The 16,751-nt window shown below is 42.4% G+C and overlaps 1 protein-coding gene across 1 annotated transcript in view; it reads right to left on the reverse strand.

Annotated features, from left to right (window-relative positions):
* MTHFD1 (methylenetetrahydrofolate dehydrogenase, cyclohydrolase and formyltetrahydrofolate synthetase 1) overlaps positions 1-16,751 on the reverse strand; it is a 63,861-nt gene that overhangs the window by 41,437 nt on the left and 5,673 nt on the right. The window contains exons 2-11 of the mRNA XM_066608183.1: positions 16,214-16,298; positions 14,907-14,966; positions 13,345-13,398; positions 12,380-12,516; positions 11,542-11,642; positions 8,375-8,511; positions 6,513-6,624; positions 6,015-6,142; positions 5,835-5,932; positions 2,370-2,543 (exon numbers count right to left, since the gene is read on the reverse strand). Coding sequence (XP_066464280.1) covers positions 2,370-2,543; positions 5,835-5,932; positions 6,015-6,142; positions 6,513-6,624; positions 8,375-8,511; positions 11,542-11,642; positions 12,380-12,516; positions 13,345-13,398; positions 14,907-14,966; positions 16,214-16,298 — 1,086 coding nt within the window. The remainder of the gene's footprint in view (positions 1-2,369; positions 2,544-5,834; positions 5,933-6,014; positions 6,143-6,512; positions 6,625-8,374; positions 8,512-11,541; positions 11,643-12,379; positions 12,517-13,344; positions 13,399-14,906; positions 14,967-16,213; positions 16,299-16,751) is intronic.

Here is a 16,751-nt window from a genome sequence, read left to right on the forward strand (position 1 = left end):
AGAAGCTATAAATCTAACCACAAGTCGTAGAGAGCAACAGGCCCTGATGGGTATACGGGCAGATTCTTTAGACTTAAAGGGGTTGTCCCGCGGCAGCAAGTGGGTCTATACACTTCTGTATGGCCATAATAATGCACTTTGTAATGTACATTGTGCATTATGAGCCATACAGAAGTTATAAAAAGTTTTATACTTACCTGCTCCGTTGCTGGCGTCCTCGTCTCCATGGTGCCGACTAATTTTCGCCCTCCGATGGCCAAATTAGCCGCGCTTGCGCAGTCCGGGTCTTCTCCTGTCTTCTATGGGGCCGCTCGTGTAGAATGCCGGCTCCGTGTAGCTCCGCCCCGTCACGTGCCGATTCCAGCCAATCAGGAGGCTGGAATCGGCAATGGACCGCACAGAAGCCCTGCGGTCCACGGAGACAGAGGATCCCGGCGGCCATCTTCAGCAGGTAAGTATGAAGACGCCGGACCGCCGGGATTCAGGTAAGCGCTGTGCGGGTTGTTTTTTTAACCCCTGCATCGGGGTTGTCTCGCGCCGAACGGGGGGGGGGGGGGGGGGGGGGGGGGGGGGAGGTTAAAAAAAAAAAAAAAAAACCCGTTTCGGCGCGGGACAACCCCTTTAAGAGACCAGGCAATTCCTCTGATATATTATTTTGTATAGTTTTGGATTACAGGGCAAACATGGCAATTGTTTTGGCTGGAGTCAGCTGTAGGGCATTTTATTTTTCATTGTATTTATTTTATTCTATAATTATTGTTTGCTACTTATTTTCTAACTTTTTTTCAACATCCATGTCCTCCATATCATCATATAAGACCTCTGGGTGTCCTTCACAGGATTTTTTTTAGTTTCACATTTTTACACTGTAGCTGAGGATCTACAGGAGCCCCCAGTAACAGGGAAAAACCTCCCCCTGTAGTGACAATGGTCACTGGCATAACTAATCAAGGTCTGCTAGGACCCTGCAGCTCTACTTTGACAGGAGGCACCCAATGGTAATCTGATTGCCGGGTCGAACAGCAGAAGTAACATTTCCACTTTCTCTCTGCATTACATAGTGCTCATTGAGCACTATGCAGCCTGTAAAAGGACAAGGAAGAAGCTTCTGCATTCTCCTCCGGGTCCTCAACTGTGGCTAACAGCCAAGGACCCGACCTGCTCCATGATTGCAGGAGCTTTTTTTTCTTTAATAACTTGTTTTTATTGAAATTTTCATAAAATACATATACAGGCATATTATAAGTAGAATCCACAAAGAAAACCTCACAGCATATGTTTTACAAGTAAATTGTGGTGTTTGATTGTATATCAACACTGAGCAATCTCTGTAGTATATGTAAAAATGATTATTTCTCGTTTCTCTATATTTCTTCCAAACATTTTATTCCCCACTTCCCCCCTCCCTCACATCTCTTTTATTAAGCAACATTATATACTAAACCTATAACAATCAACTAAGTATCAATATCCCACGTTTTTTTTATCCCTCTAGCGGCTTCCTCCTTTCTACAGTGATTGCAGGAGCTTTAATTGCGCGCCACACTTTTGGCATTGGCTGGGATTAAAAGCCCAGGACCAAGCGCCATAAATTTACCCCACTTTGTCCTTAAAAGGTTAAAACTACTGCCTAAACCTCATAAAAGATATCTCTAATATGATGGCATATCAGATTTCCTTAATAAATATGGACTTAAAAGTTGAATGCAAAGATCATGGCGGACGGTTTCCATGTTTAATTTTCCCCTCCCAAACAGGCTTCGTTAAAGGCAGATCTTGATGATGTTAAAACTCACCTGACATCCCATCCATCCCCAGCGATCTTGGCAGTAGATGCTGAAGAGGCCTTTGATAGTGTATCATGGAAGTGGTTGGGAGTGGTGTTGGATAAAATGGGCTTTCGTGTTCCCTTTTGTTAAATCTTTATTCATCTTCGATGGCACAAATTTACACACCTAGGTTTTTTCTACGTTTCGGTTACAGAAAGGTACTAGGCAGGGCTGCCCACTGTACCCACTGCTTTTTAATATTGCTATAGAACTTTTAGAACACAGCTTGGAAAGAGCCGATGAAATAGACTGTATTAGAGTATGTAATTCAGTCATCAAGTCCATGTTTTTTGCAGATACTTTGCTTGCACCAGCGCAGACAGATATAATTTGAGGGCATTTTCTCTTTTAGACACATTTAGACAACACTTGGGATTTAAAATCACTACTTCTAAATGTGAGCTGCTCGATGTATCCCCTCGGGCTAAATTACGCAACTCTATTATGGCCCATTGATATTTGTAGTTCCACAACAGCTTGAAAGCCACAAACGTAGACCCCTAACCTATCTTATGGACATGGGAGAAATAAATTAAGTACCCAGTGACGACAATGTATTTCCCATCCTTCTGCCCCTCCAGACGTTTGATGGTGGACAGCAGAACTTTGGCTTTTGTTTGCCCGTATAACTCCACCTCTTCTGACAGCAGACCGATCTCTTCAGCAAGATGAGAAATAGGCTTCGGCACACAGGAACGCGAGATCTCAATGTCACTAGAGGGAAACACAACAACAGCAAAAATGAGCTCCAGCACCAACAGAGGTGGCTTAGGATTGCAATAAGAAAAAAATATTGTTTTTCAACAATTTGTTGTTTTTGAACTACAGTTCACCCACCGATGCTCAAACTATGCAGGAGAAAATAAGTTATATACACATATGTGCATACAGCCAGATTTCTCTCCAGCCCTTCAAAATACCTATAGGTTTGGGATAAAGGAAACATTAAAAAAAAGCAAGTGCGCTCTAGCTTTCACATGGCCAAGAAAATCATGCGAGATGTGCGTTGGGAGATGCACAAACATGAACTCTATTCTTTTGAATGGGGTCATACACATGTGCGATTTGTTTCCCCACATTGCATCACAGGAGGGAAAGAAAAAAAAAAATTAAAAAAAAAAAATCACAGCATGTCCTATCTTCGGGCATTCCCTCAGAACGCATCAACCATTGTTTTCAATAGGGCCGGTAAAAAATATTGAACAGCGTAGGAAATTTTAAGTTGATGCTGTACAGCCCACTTGATATGCTACTAGGCAAGTCAGCACAGTCACATAATCCAAAAATACAGATATTGAAGGATTTGAAGATTGTGTGGGGGCTGTTTCTTTTTTTAAAACTTAAAAAGATTTATATTTACACCCAAAAGCCAACCAACATTCTAGCAATAGAGTTTAATTGTAAAAGCTGCAGAAGTCAAACTGCTACATTTTTATGTCACTGTATACAGCAAACTGAAGAATGCTTTTCAATAGCAGTTCCCTCAGCAAGTGTATTTGACACTTCAATCTGCAGCCCTCCCTTACCAAGTGTTCTTATCAGCCAATTTATGCCCACAAAAACTTTGATGCTGTTATAAATCAGCCAATAAGAACTTTCAGAAGAGGAAAGAGGGGTTTGTTGACTTAACCCTCGGACATGGTTACCTGAGGAACTGCCACCAAAAAGCATTCTGCAGCATATTATACACTATGACACATAGAAGCTGCAGAAGTCAAAACACAAAAGTTTTTTTACTTAAATCCTATTGTACAATTTTCAGCGACAAATATGTGCATTTAAGTAAATTAAAAAAAGAAAAACCCAAAAGGAGTCCACAGTCTTAGCCATAGACTTTTACAGCCCCATACTATGAAAGAAATGTTGGGGGAGGGACAGTATAAATGACATTTGCTGCTTCAGAATAGATACCTTCTACATTTTAGATTGCATATTACAGTTACAACACACAGAGCACAGGTCTCCTGCATTTCAACATAGAACCCTATTGTGAACTAAATTCAATTGAGCGGAAGCATAGGAGGTCCGGGAGCTGCGTCTGTAATGTAGAAACTAAAATGTATATTTGCGTTATGTCTAAATAAAAGCATCCTCAGGAGCAAAAAGCTGCAAGCAATTACTGAGTTAATGTTGTATTAAGAATAGAATCAGAATTTAAGGAGGGTCGTCAGCTAAACCTCTACCAAAACTACTTCCTCACTGTTAAGTTCGGTGGCCATATGGATTATAGTTGGATTTCCTTCAAGAAGTGGGTACAAAAAAAGAGTCATGTAGACTTTGAAGTATCAAAGTTTACAGAGTTTGCTTAGAAACAGCAGGTGGCTTATAGATCGAAAGCAGGTGCAATATGATCCTAAAATATATTAGCTGTTCACGTCAAATTGTATCAGCTTGCCATTAAAGAACACTTGTATAGGGGAAGGGACTTGTTATTTGTATAGCACCAGCTTATTCCACAGCACTTTCAGGTAATTTATTTATTACCCCACAGCAAGCTGGGTACTCATTTTACCGATGTCGGAAGGATGGAAGGCTGAGTCAACTCTCAGGTCGTGAGCAAGAGCTTAGGACTGTATTCTGCTGCCTTAACACTCTGCGTATAGCTTTCCAGAAACCCCGTTTTCTGCAACAATCCCAAGGCCATATCGTCTGTCTGTAGGTTACACATTTTCAAGTAAAGTCTGGTATTGATTTACTCTTCGGTTACTAAATGAGACCAACATGTCATGCTAGTAGGCAGCTTGCTCAACAGAAAAGAGAGGCCAGATAGAGGGAGTCTTGGATTAAACACAGATGTAAGTAGTAGAAAAAACAAACAATGGAAGTGACACCCAGGCCATAACTTGTGCTAGAAACAAGTTATATATTCTGAGTATAAACCTTCAAACCCTTAACCCCTTAACGCTACAGGACATACAGTTACGCCCTGCCGATTCAGGGTATATATATGGAGTGGGATCGGGGGGTAGGGGGTCTCTCCTGCTCCATACAATGCTGATGCCACTTGTTTCTTACAGCAGACACCCACCCACAATAGCGCCGATAAGCAGAGCCGCTAACAGCTGTTAACCTTTTAAATGCAAATGTACCTTCTCTCTTGCCATGAGTGAATGAAAAGGTCCTTCTAAATGTGATTTATGGGGCATTCCCACCTTAGACTCTTATGGCAAGTTTGGAACCCTGCACCCATCTGCTGAATGGCGGTTCGCCAAATCACCATGGCCAATGGATTACACACTTGCTCGACTGTTTTCGCAACTCCCACAGAAATTAATAGAGACCTGCACACATGCACTATCACTTCTTTATCCATTCTGTACCTGCATACAGAGGAGGTCAGAGTAACCATGTTCTGGACCGCACCTATCAGATTTCTGGCATATCCAGCCCTAAATATCTAAAGTGAGCATACCCCTCTGGGAGCTGTGCTATGGGCTGAGCATATCAGACTCCTCCAACACCTAATACTGTTTCACTAGATCTGCATCCCAATTTTTCTAGTTATACACTAGAGTTTTTGGTGACTAAGTGAAATTAAAAGGGCTGTACGAGAATCAACTTTTATCACCTTTCCATTAAATTAAGGAGGCTTTGGATATGCTGACATTCAGTGGCTTTTTTGATTGGACTTTATGACATCCAGTGATAACCTCAGTGGTATTATTTTCAATGGGAAACTTTGCATCGCACTCGCATGCGATAGCCAATGCAGACATTAAAGCTCCCATTGAAATCAATGGATGATACGTCCAGAGAAATGCGAAAATTTAGAACATGCAGCGTCATGTATACGATTCCATTCAAAAGAATGGGGTTCATATTAGTGTGCGTCTCGCGAAGCAGAAATCTCACACGATTTTTTCAGCCGTGTGAAACTGGCCTAATATTCCAACAATGCATTGACTTCTCAAAGCCTTCAATACACACTGGGAAAACAGGCATTAAATTCTTGCAGCCATCAAGCACATTGCTACTGCTGTGCAGGAGCTACAACCAATACATTACCTGGGTACAGGGGTCTGCAACTGGAGCCTAGTATATTCGATATTCCATTTGCCTGGCTGGAATTTTTCCAGGTATCGTTTTGCACTCTCAACCGTGTTCTGCAATAGTAACATAAAAAGGTGTCCATGGTGAAGTGGCCCACACCAGACAAAATCTGGATCAAAAGCATTCTCTACTAACCTCCATGAGCATGGCTACTGTCATGGGGCCAACACCACCTGGGACTGGCGTTATATACGATGCCTTTTCCTTTGCTTCTGCATAAGCTACATCTCCAACTACTCGTTTACCAGACTGTTTGGTGGCATCTAAATGGAAAGAGGCAGTTGTTAGAAATGTCTGGAATGTTTACAAACATGGAAAAAAAGACATCTCTATAAAAAAATAGTTTGTGGCAATAGTTAGAATACTAGCAGCTATCTAACCAGAAAAGTAGTTAATGGACAAATACATAAATATTGTTTAACCTCAGCTGCCTCGGGGGCAGTGTTCAATAGTTTAAGTGACCCTCCAGACTCAATCTTATTCAGACGGCCATTAGCAAGAATAAAGGTTTGTCTGAATCGCCTTGACTGTTCAGATTTTTAATAAATTAATTAATAAAGCTAATGGATTTTTAATTATCGCTGGTGCTGGACTTTTCCACTCTCGTTACTTGAGATCCTATTAACCCATTACCTGGTACATAGTTAATGCCGCAGTCAATCACAATGGCACCCGGCTTGATCCAGTCACCTTTAACCATCTCCGGTTTACCAGCACCCACAACAAGAATGTCCGCTCTGCTCACCTGTGCGAACAGTACAATTAACATTGATCAGTATACCAAGATTATGATCAGTCAGTGGTGAGAACCTACTAACTTACACAGCCTCATACATACATACATACATACACATACATATATACACATACATATATATATACACATACACACATACACACATATATATACACACACACACACACTTCAACTACCACAATAAAAGTACACTTGAACTTGGCAGCACCCTCAATAATGCCCATCTTCGAGTATGGCAAAGCAATCTACAATAAGGAGATGAAAGTGCCATGGATCACAATCATGCAGAGCAACGAACCCTGACACACGCTGGTGCTTAGACATTAGAACTGAATTGGATGTTCTCAGAGTTCTTTTCCTGTGCATATCTCAATGTGCAGAAATCATGTGGGAAAATTGCTTGTGTAAACTGCACCTTTAAAAAGGGAGTCTGTCAGCTGGAACATGCTGTCCAAACTGCAGGCACCAAGTTATACAGCAGGAGGAGCTGAGTAGACTGATCTATTAAATCTTTCACCATAAAACTATATAACTTGTGTCTTATCCGTTTAGATCTTTGCGCATTCTGAGCTGAACAGTCCAGTGGGCGGTCCTATGTATGACTGTACACAGGGGTAGCTGTCAATCACTGGTAGCTCCGCCCACTGGACTGTTCAGCTCAGAATGTTCAGAGATATAAATGAACGAAATGTAGGTTACACCGAATCTTTCTCTATAAAACTATATGTCAATCTACTCAGCTCCTCCTGCTGTATAGCATGGTGCCTGCAGTTTGGACATCATGTTCCAGCTGACAAACTCCTTTTAAAAGGTGCATTTTACACGTGCGATTTTCCCACAGTTTCTGTACATTGAGATAAGCACAGGAAAAGAACCCATTGTTTATAACTGGTGGCTCTACATGTGCAATTATTCCCTCACATTGCTGTGAAAAGAAGTGATGTGACAGAAAAATTGCAATATGTCCTATTAGAGCAATGGGACCTTTAAAATTGCATAGTGCTCATATGTACATTTTCGTTTTTTTCTCCCACTTTTTAAAAAAAATCAAACTCTTATTTATCCATCAAAGACACTGTCTGAGGGCTTGTTTTTTGTGGGTTGAGCTGTGTTTTTTTAATGGTACTATTTAATGTGCCATATAATGTACTGTACGGGACACCCGAACATCGGTCATGGGATTTAAATGCTGCTATCAGAATTGACAGTGGCATTAAAAGGGTTAACAGCTCCAATGGACGTCACAGCTTATCGGAGCTGTTGCGGGCGAGTGTCGGCTGCAAGAAATAGCAGGCAGCCGCGTTGTATGGAGCGAGACCGCCACACCATCTCCCTTCATAGATACCCTGAAGCTGCAGGACGTAACTGTACGTCCTGCAGTGTTAAGGGATTAGAAGGTGTTCAAAGTTCCCCTACCTAGCACTGCCGGATTTTTTACAGATTCAAAACTGCTGACGAACTCCCTTTAAATTTCCCGCAGCCCGTTAACACACTACAGATATACGCCTACAACATATGCCCTACAGTCATCAAAAGATTTAGTCTGTGGTTTGGTGATGGGCCCCGAGAGCAATTAGAGATCAGGAAATCTGCTGAAACAATTCAGCTAATGGCAATAAGATACCAACTTGCTGAGGCAATATTTCCAGTGCTAACCAAGAACACTTGCATTAACACAAGCAACAGTTTAGAACTTGAAGTTTGTGTGCATTTTCAGAGCCACACGTGTAGCACTTACCTCTTCACTGAGGGCGACCGTCTTTGAGTGACAGGTGGTAACAGTAGCATGATTCCACAACAGCAGGTCATGCATAGGAGCTCCCACAATCTTGCTGCGCCCGATAACCACGGCTCTCTTCCCTGCGATCTGCACTCCTGGACATACATATAAACAGGCAGAGAACAAATAAAGTGTAAGCAATAAAAGGAATAGATAAAACGTTGAGCCATTATAGCTTTCTTTTCACCAGTGACATTTTTGTTTAAAAGGTCTATTCGGGTTGCTGGACTTATTTCCTAACCCGTCCCCGACAGCTTTATACATCAACTGTACATACCCCATGCAGTTAGGACGTATATAGATGTCCATACCATAGGCTGTGTATGCAGTAGGCTCTGGAAGCCTGCAACAGCCGCGATCGGAGACCAATCAGGTCACGCCTGTTAATCCTTTAAATGCTATCAATTCTGACAGCAGCATTTAAATGTCTAGAACGGCTCCTCTGTGATAAGATCACGGGGTTGCCATCTGGCTATATCAGCCAGGGGCCTTCTGAAGGACCCCAGGGCTGCCATGATTGTTTACTTATTAAAATGTGACTAAAACACTGGTATTTCTGCACTCTTAAAACGTCCAATTTATTAAAATGTCACATTATTAATCCCACATGATGAACGCAGTCAGAAAAAAAATGCAATGCCAGAATTGCACTTTTTTGCTAAGCCAGTATCAAAGGAAAAAAAAAAAAAAGGAAAAAAAAAAAAGGGAGCTTTAAAAAGGTCAGATGAAACCCAAAAAAAAAAAGCCAGAATTTTTTGGAAGCAGGAATACTAGAACTGCATAACTTGACCTAGACATAGGAGCTTGAATGACCCTTGGGTAAGTCAAATGTGTTAACAGACATGGCTACTCACCCTTCCTCTGACCCGGCGATTCAGCGCTGCAGCCCTGCGGTTATTGTAGTTTTTGTTGTGGAACAGATACCACCTGACTGTTCCAGCCAATGAAAGGCTATAGCGGTCAGATGCCAATTTTCTGGTAGCACTGCACAGATGCTGGGAGCCACGATGCCAAGAGCACGGCATCCTAGTCGCTGCAGCCTCCGATTGTGGTATTCATTCATCAGCAAAGACAAGGACGACAATGGGGCTGCAGCGCTGCATCACCAAGGCTGAGGACAGGCGAGTACCCCTGCTTTTGTTGTTTTTCACACATTTGAACCTACAATTAAAAAAATTATTCTGGCAACTGGACAATCCCCATTAAAATTAGCATTTTTCCACACACAAGGAAAAATTAAGGGTACGTTCACATGTAGCCCGTTTGCTGCGAATTTTGTCAACAGCTTTTGGTGTCGACCTGCAGCAAATCAGCCATGTGCGAATGCAACCTAAAAGGGGATTTTAGGGAAACTACATTGTTGATCTATCCTTAAATTAAGCCATTAATCTGTAACTAATGGGGGTCCAGCTGCCTGGACCAGAGATCAGCAGAACAGACAGATGTACCTAATGCAGTTCATCTCAACTTCAGTCTCATTCTGTAATTGAGTCGGAGTTTCAGTGACATGTAGGGAAGTGTTGCTGTGCTTGGTACAATAGTTAAAGGGAAACCCTCAGGCATTTTATGCTGCTCTTGCTTTGGACAGCATAAAGTGGTGTGGTCGACATGCTAATTCCAGGGGTCTGTCACTTAGGTGGGCGCAGCTGGCAGCACCTCATAAATAGGTCAGATGGATCTCCGGCCAAGCGTTGCAACCACTGAAATCAGCCTGTCATTACTTTATGCTGACCTCAGTGAGGGGAACATCGAAGTACCTGATAAAATTCCCTTTAAGTATTAACGGTGCTCCAGCACCTACCGCACAGCGCCTTTAAAATGCTGACCCCTGGGAACTCCACTGATCAGACAGCTGACTAATCTGGTGGATAGGCCATCAGTGATAACTATCCCCCCCCCCCCCCCCCCAAATAGATCAGCATTCCTTCCTAGCCAGTGAACCTACAGCACAGGGACATGACCTTCACTGACCCAGCTGGAAGAGAATGCAAGGAATGTACGCTTCATAACAAGAGGGCCAGCGTGTGGTGAGGTGACCCGGGGCACTGGAGAAGCTCAATGATGAGAAGATGTGGTAAGGAGACTGACGGGGGAAGAAATAGGAGAGTATAGAATTTATTTTTTAATGGAAAAACCCCCTTTAAGTAGAGCACCTAGAAGGTGAGTGAGGCAATTTAAAAGCCCATGCATACTCCTCTGGGAAAAATGCGAATGGGGAGGATGGAATACTACCTCTCTTGCGCCACCCTATGGAAGGCAGCATTCTGCAAGTCAATGTGAGACTCTTTAGACAAGCCTTAGAACAATGACTGGGAATTGAAAACCAAGACAGAATCTACACACAGACAGCTGTTTTGGGGGTTAGGCTCCTCATCAGTGTGCAGTAGGTTTCTGGCTTGGCTAGTTAGAGGCCTATATGCATCTTCTCTATTTACATTTCAAAGCACACAGACATATTGTGGCTTTATAGAAGCTAAAGGACCGTTTACATGTATATCTTTCAAACAATTGGATGTTTTAGCGATCTTTTTGCATAAAGTGTTAATGGACACCAATGTCCAATAACACTATCATCTCCATTTGCATGTAAATGGGCCTCCAGGAGCTGTTTGCAGAGCCCATTGTGTGATTAATCACATGCCCTGCTGTGCAAACAGCTGCAGTGTTCTCCTTGGGGCTGCCGTTTACATGTAACGATTATCACTCATTTTCTGTCGTTTGAACAAATTTTGAGCGATAATTGTTACATGTAGAAGGGCCTTCAGTTATATAGAACCATACCACAACAACCATAGATATCTATAGGGCAATAATCTGCTGGTGTAGACCTCCAATTTCATATGGAGATTCTGTCTGTTGAATTCATTAGCAAATATCTAAACAGATGACAAAAAAGTATTAAAGTGGAGTTGCACGTTATCACAAAGTCAACAGCCTGAAGGTTATTTCTACACACAAACCATTATTGCCTATACTTAAAGTTACACAATCTCCATTTTATAGCAGTAACTTATTAAACAGCAGGTTGACTAAAGGTGAACCAACACGTCTAGTACAAAAAATGCATCCCCTGCAGCCAACTACATTAGGGACAGTGTTACAGTAAATGCTGCAAAACACAATACCCGTTTGGCGGATGAGGTCCAGGCATCCTTTTGGTGTACACGGGATAAAGCAATCTCCAATATCTCCCCTAGCCAGCTTTCCTGCATTGATGCTGGTTAGCCTACAATGAAAAAAAAACAAAAACACAATATAATGAAATAAAAACAAGACCTTTCTTAGGAGATGTTACGGTTGCATCAGAAACGACACCACAAAGCACATAGATTTTTCTTAAAGATGTTGCTCTTAGAAGAGGTCTTAAAACGTAAAAAATTCACTCGAATGGGGCAGAACTGCAGTACAAGACACAGCCTATGGACAAGCGTGGCATGGTTTCAAGAAGCAGACAGTTTTTTTTTTTAACGTTATACAAACCCCTTAAGGGCGAGTGGACAAGGGCAGATTTGAATTGCGGAATACTGACCGGGCGACCGCCTCCGGATTCCGCAGTAAATACCACCCATAGGATGCAATGCAACAGTAATTCTTCATGCACATAAGCGGAAACTAACTGCAGTTTCAGCTCGTGAATGAATCTCAGCATGCTCCATTCCTGTACGGGCTCCGTAGGGACAGCTTCCATTGAAGTCAAGCTGAAGCACACTGTATTAGTATGCATCGGTAGTCCAAGACACTACATGGTGCACTGAGTGGCCTGTGCTGCAGATCTAGGGTCTTATATCAATGCTGCACATTAATACAGTGTGCATCAAGTAGTCAGAGAGGTGGCTTTATTTGTCCAGGTCCAAAAGATTACTTTAATATAACACGTGGCAGGAAGGGGGGGGGGGGGGGGGGGGGGGGGGAAGACAAAAAAAAAGTAAAAATAAAAATGTACTTTTCAGCCACAGTACTTACCCATCTACATCCTTGGCAGGCGATACAGCGTTGGTGACTTTCTCAGTGTCAATTTTGTGATCTGAATCCAGGGGTAGCTGAACAATCAGGCCATGAAGCATTGGGTCCTCATTAATGCATTTTATTCTACTCAGCACCTATAATACAGAGATAATCAAAATATATGGAGGTGGGTATACTTACACAGAGCTCTTTATGGATATACCTATGCCATGCAGCAGGCATATGTAAAACCAACAATTTCCCCTATAGCCACAATCCCGAGAATAGCTCAGTGGGGCCATCACAACCACATTACTAGAAACACAGCTTTTGGGAATATGACAATGCTGAGGGGGGTTGGTGGGTCCACATTTTGTGCCGTATACTTTACACAGTGTTTAGCATTTCCCTTGATCTAATGGTAATTGTGTGACCAATGCTGTGAACCAAGCTAGAGTTATACATGCAATGCATAAGTAGAAGCAGACTTATCCTGCGCAGCCCAAGGACTGATAATGGTGGATTTCGATATGTCGTGTTGAGGGCTCACCCCTTTCTATAGTAATGTGGCTTGTCTGGGACATAGCAGACACATGCAACCTGCGATTCTTCAGTTATTACCAGACTACAGCTGCCAGCATATCTGGCCAGGTAATTTGGGAGTTGTAGTTTCATGACAGAACGCCACAGGATGCAGAATAATGAGGATGTAACAAGATATAAATACATCTATAGGAGGCCTATGAAACACAAAGTAAACTGCTTACTATATGGATACGTTTTAAAACGACAATGTCAGACCATGGCCTTCCAGATGCTGCAACACTACAACTCCCAGCATACTGGGAATTGTACTTCTGCAGCAGCTGAGACCAGTCATCTGCTAAAACACACTCCTTGCTGTGTAAAACTAGGTTGTCCCAAAAATCTCATTAGCTCTCCTTCATGATCAATTTTTATAAAATCTGGCCAGATTCTCTTACCTCTGCCTCTGTCGCAGTCCTTGGCAGCTTGACATGACGGGCATTAATGCCAATCTGGAAAAGAACAATGTGCGAGACAAATGTTATTTAGTAAATTAAGTCAGCAGAGCTTAAGCCTTGCACCAATGTAACATGAGGCATCGCCAACAATGCATATGCTTATACTGCCTGTTTTTTAACCTTTCGTCCGAATGCACACGGGTGTATTTGCATTTTGGATCCCACAGCAAATACTGCCCATTAACAAGCTATAAAAAAAAACAAAAAAAAAACGCTTTTTCCTGTCCACAAGCGGAAAGCAAGTGCGATTTGCCGCTCGCAGAGGGAAAAAAAATTGTGGCATGTTCTATTTCAGCACTTATTCCACGCAGACGGCTTCCACTGAAGTCAATGGAAGCCGTTCGATCCGTGGCCTGACACATCTGCGGCATAATCTGTTCTGCACATGTGCGCCAGCAGGCACATCCGCAATATAGATTATGAAGAATCCAGACAGGTACTTAAGGGTCACCGGCCGGGCACAGGGTCGGATTCCTCTGTGGGATCCCACATGCGGAATATGATCCACCCGTGTGTATGCAGCCTTAATCACTATCTCCGTATATGTAATAAATGTATTATGGCTATGTTTATTGCTGCTTGTAGGATAACAAACATGGTTATTTTGTAGTTACACATTGACCCCTGTGCTACAGACAGGACAGAAGCACATTCCAGTCTCTTGTGCACAGCAAGTCCTGAACACCACACTGGGCGCAGGAAATATCTGGATCTTTCTAGCAGAATGTGGTTGACTTCTTCAGAAGCTTCCATTGTACAATGGCGTGGAGAATTTCACTAGACAAGTGGACTTATTTTATGGCAGTGCATGAATAGAGCTACAAGAAAGCAGGCAGGCTCCCCATCCAAACACAGCAGCTCTCTGCATGATTGTATATCACATCACACTGTACAGAAGTGCCCTGCAACCTGCAGTGAACCTTCCACTGCCATCATGCTCCAACAGTATCAAGCTAGGAGTTGTAATCAGCGGTGCTGAACCTACACTGCAGCATAGCACATATACAGTGGATATAAAAGTCTATACACTCCTGTTAAAAACTTTGACAAAGATGAATAATTTCAGATTTCTTTTCACCTTCAATGTGACCCCATTATCTGTACATTCCATTGAAAAACAAAAATCATTTAGGGTGGAAAAATAAAAAAACAGAACTAAAATAATATGGTTACATAAGTGTGAGCACCCTCTTATATTCGGGGATACGCTTGTGCTCAGAATTAGCCAATCACATTTAAACTCCTGTGAAGTAGTAGTCAGTACTCCGATGACATTATGTAAAGTGACTCTGATTCACCCTATATAAAAAAAGTTCAGCTCTTCGTTTTTGCAAAGAGTGGGCAAAGATTGCCAAGTCAAGATGTGCCAAGCTGATCTGACACCTATCCAAAATGACTGAATGCCATCATAAAGGCAAAGGGAACATCACCAAAATACTAATTTTGAAGTGTGCATATTTATGCAGCCACATTTTATATATGTTTCTCCTCGATCTCATTACCTCTGCGGCAGCTTTCAGCTTCATACTTATGTACAAGTTAGAATCATCTCTGTCTCCCACCTATCACAGAATGAAAACAGACAGATTCAGATACATTTACAGTACAATGTCAACATGTAAATGGTCTAAGCAGACTGAACTATCATCCTCCCATAGTCACCCAGGATATTCACATATCACTGTTTTAAAGGCACTAGTAACATAAAATACTTTCATTTAGAGGTTTATTTCCAACAAAGATACTAATAGCATATCACTAGGAAGTGTCATTATTTTCTGATTTGCGGGGTTCAACTGCTGGGACCCCCATCGATCCCCAAGAATGAAAGGGTTTCAGCGCTGCAATAGTTGTACAGCAGGAAGAGCCGCACGTTCAGGGAACAATTTTTCAAAGAACACGGTAATAATGCAGCACTAACGCCCTTTCTTGTTGGTATGGGTGGGGGACCAGTTGGACCTGCGTCAATCAAAAAGTGATGGCCTTTCCTTGCTGTATGATATTGCTTTACGAGTGGTGCACAACCTTTTTTTTTTTTTTGCTTAAAAGGGATGCATCCTCATATTGTTTTACTTTAAGGGGGACGCAATAACCTTTAAGTGGCTCAAACACAATCCACCTCCTTCCCAAAGAATTAAGTCTTCCCTCACAATACAATCACCCCCACATCCTTATTAGGGCTTATTTACACATGCTACATTCATTCCCGCCCCTCCCACGAGCAGCAGTGCAATCTCTCCCGCCCCACCCACGAGCAGCAGTGCAATCTCTCCCGCCCCACCCACGAGCAGCAGTGCAATCTCTCCCGCCCCACCCACGAGCAGCAGTGCAATCTCTCATGCCAAAAGCACTGTTGACACATTCCAAAAGAAAAGTCTGCGTGTCCTATAAGCCCCCCTCTTCACTTTTCGGGCTGTAAAACAAGTGACTGCAAGAAGAGCCTCCCCCCAATGCCAAGTCCTATCACCTTGCTCGCTCACCAGACAAAGATGGAATAGATTAACAAGAAGGTATCCCCTGTGCTCTCCTCAAGATTTGTAGAAGACAAGTTTCCCGATTATTCAGAAAATGTTGTAAGCTAACGAACCAAGAGCGCAACTGCGTTTGTTTCCTTTAATCATGCAATTCTAGGGTTAGTGTTCTTATTAAGAAAACTTTTGCATCTGCTTCACCAACATAAAAGTAAAACACTACAATCGTCCTGCTGATGCAGCATCACAAGCCAATATATTTGCTAGTGGGGTTTTCTCCAGCATGGAGCTCAGGCATAAGCATAGATATAAAACACGTATGAAATCAACCCACAAACCTGCAAAATGGCCAGACCAGGACAGAAACTGGCGCACTTCTCCTGCATAGCCACAACTTCATTTTTCAGACGCTCTCGGACAAGTCTGTAAAAAATAACATAACAAATAGTAACTGTATAAGTAAAGGTGAGCCAGTAATTAGCTTCATTCAGTTATGGTATATAAAAATGGGGAGTCACACGGAACTCTGCATTATGGACCCGTACAACGTGTACCTATAATACGACCATGACAAGTTAAGGTGCCCAAACACAGATTAAGTTGACTAAACCACCTGATCTTTTGGAACCAGTCGAATATCTAATGTGAATTGGGACCACCCAACCACCCCTGACAGGGAAAAGGTTGATATTGGATTTCAACACACACCGATCCTTTATGGGGGAGGACTCGGGACGACTAGTTCACCCACAGCCATTTAAGGTATATGGGCATCATTATTGGCTAAATCTTCAATAATATATCTGCAATTCAGTGTTCACAGTAGGTGCCTATACGATAACAGCATGCCTTATATGCATACATTTTTTTTATTAT

This window comes from Eleutherodactylus coqui, chromosome 6, assembly GCF_035609145.1.
Source record: "Eleutherodactylus coqui strain aEleCoq1 chromosome 6, aEleCoq1.hap1, whole genome shotgun sequence".
Lineage (NCBI taxonomy): Eukaryota > Metazoa > Chordata > Amphibia > Anura > Eleutherodactylidae > Eleutherodactylus > Eleutherodactylus coqui.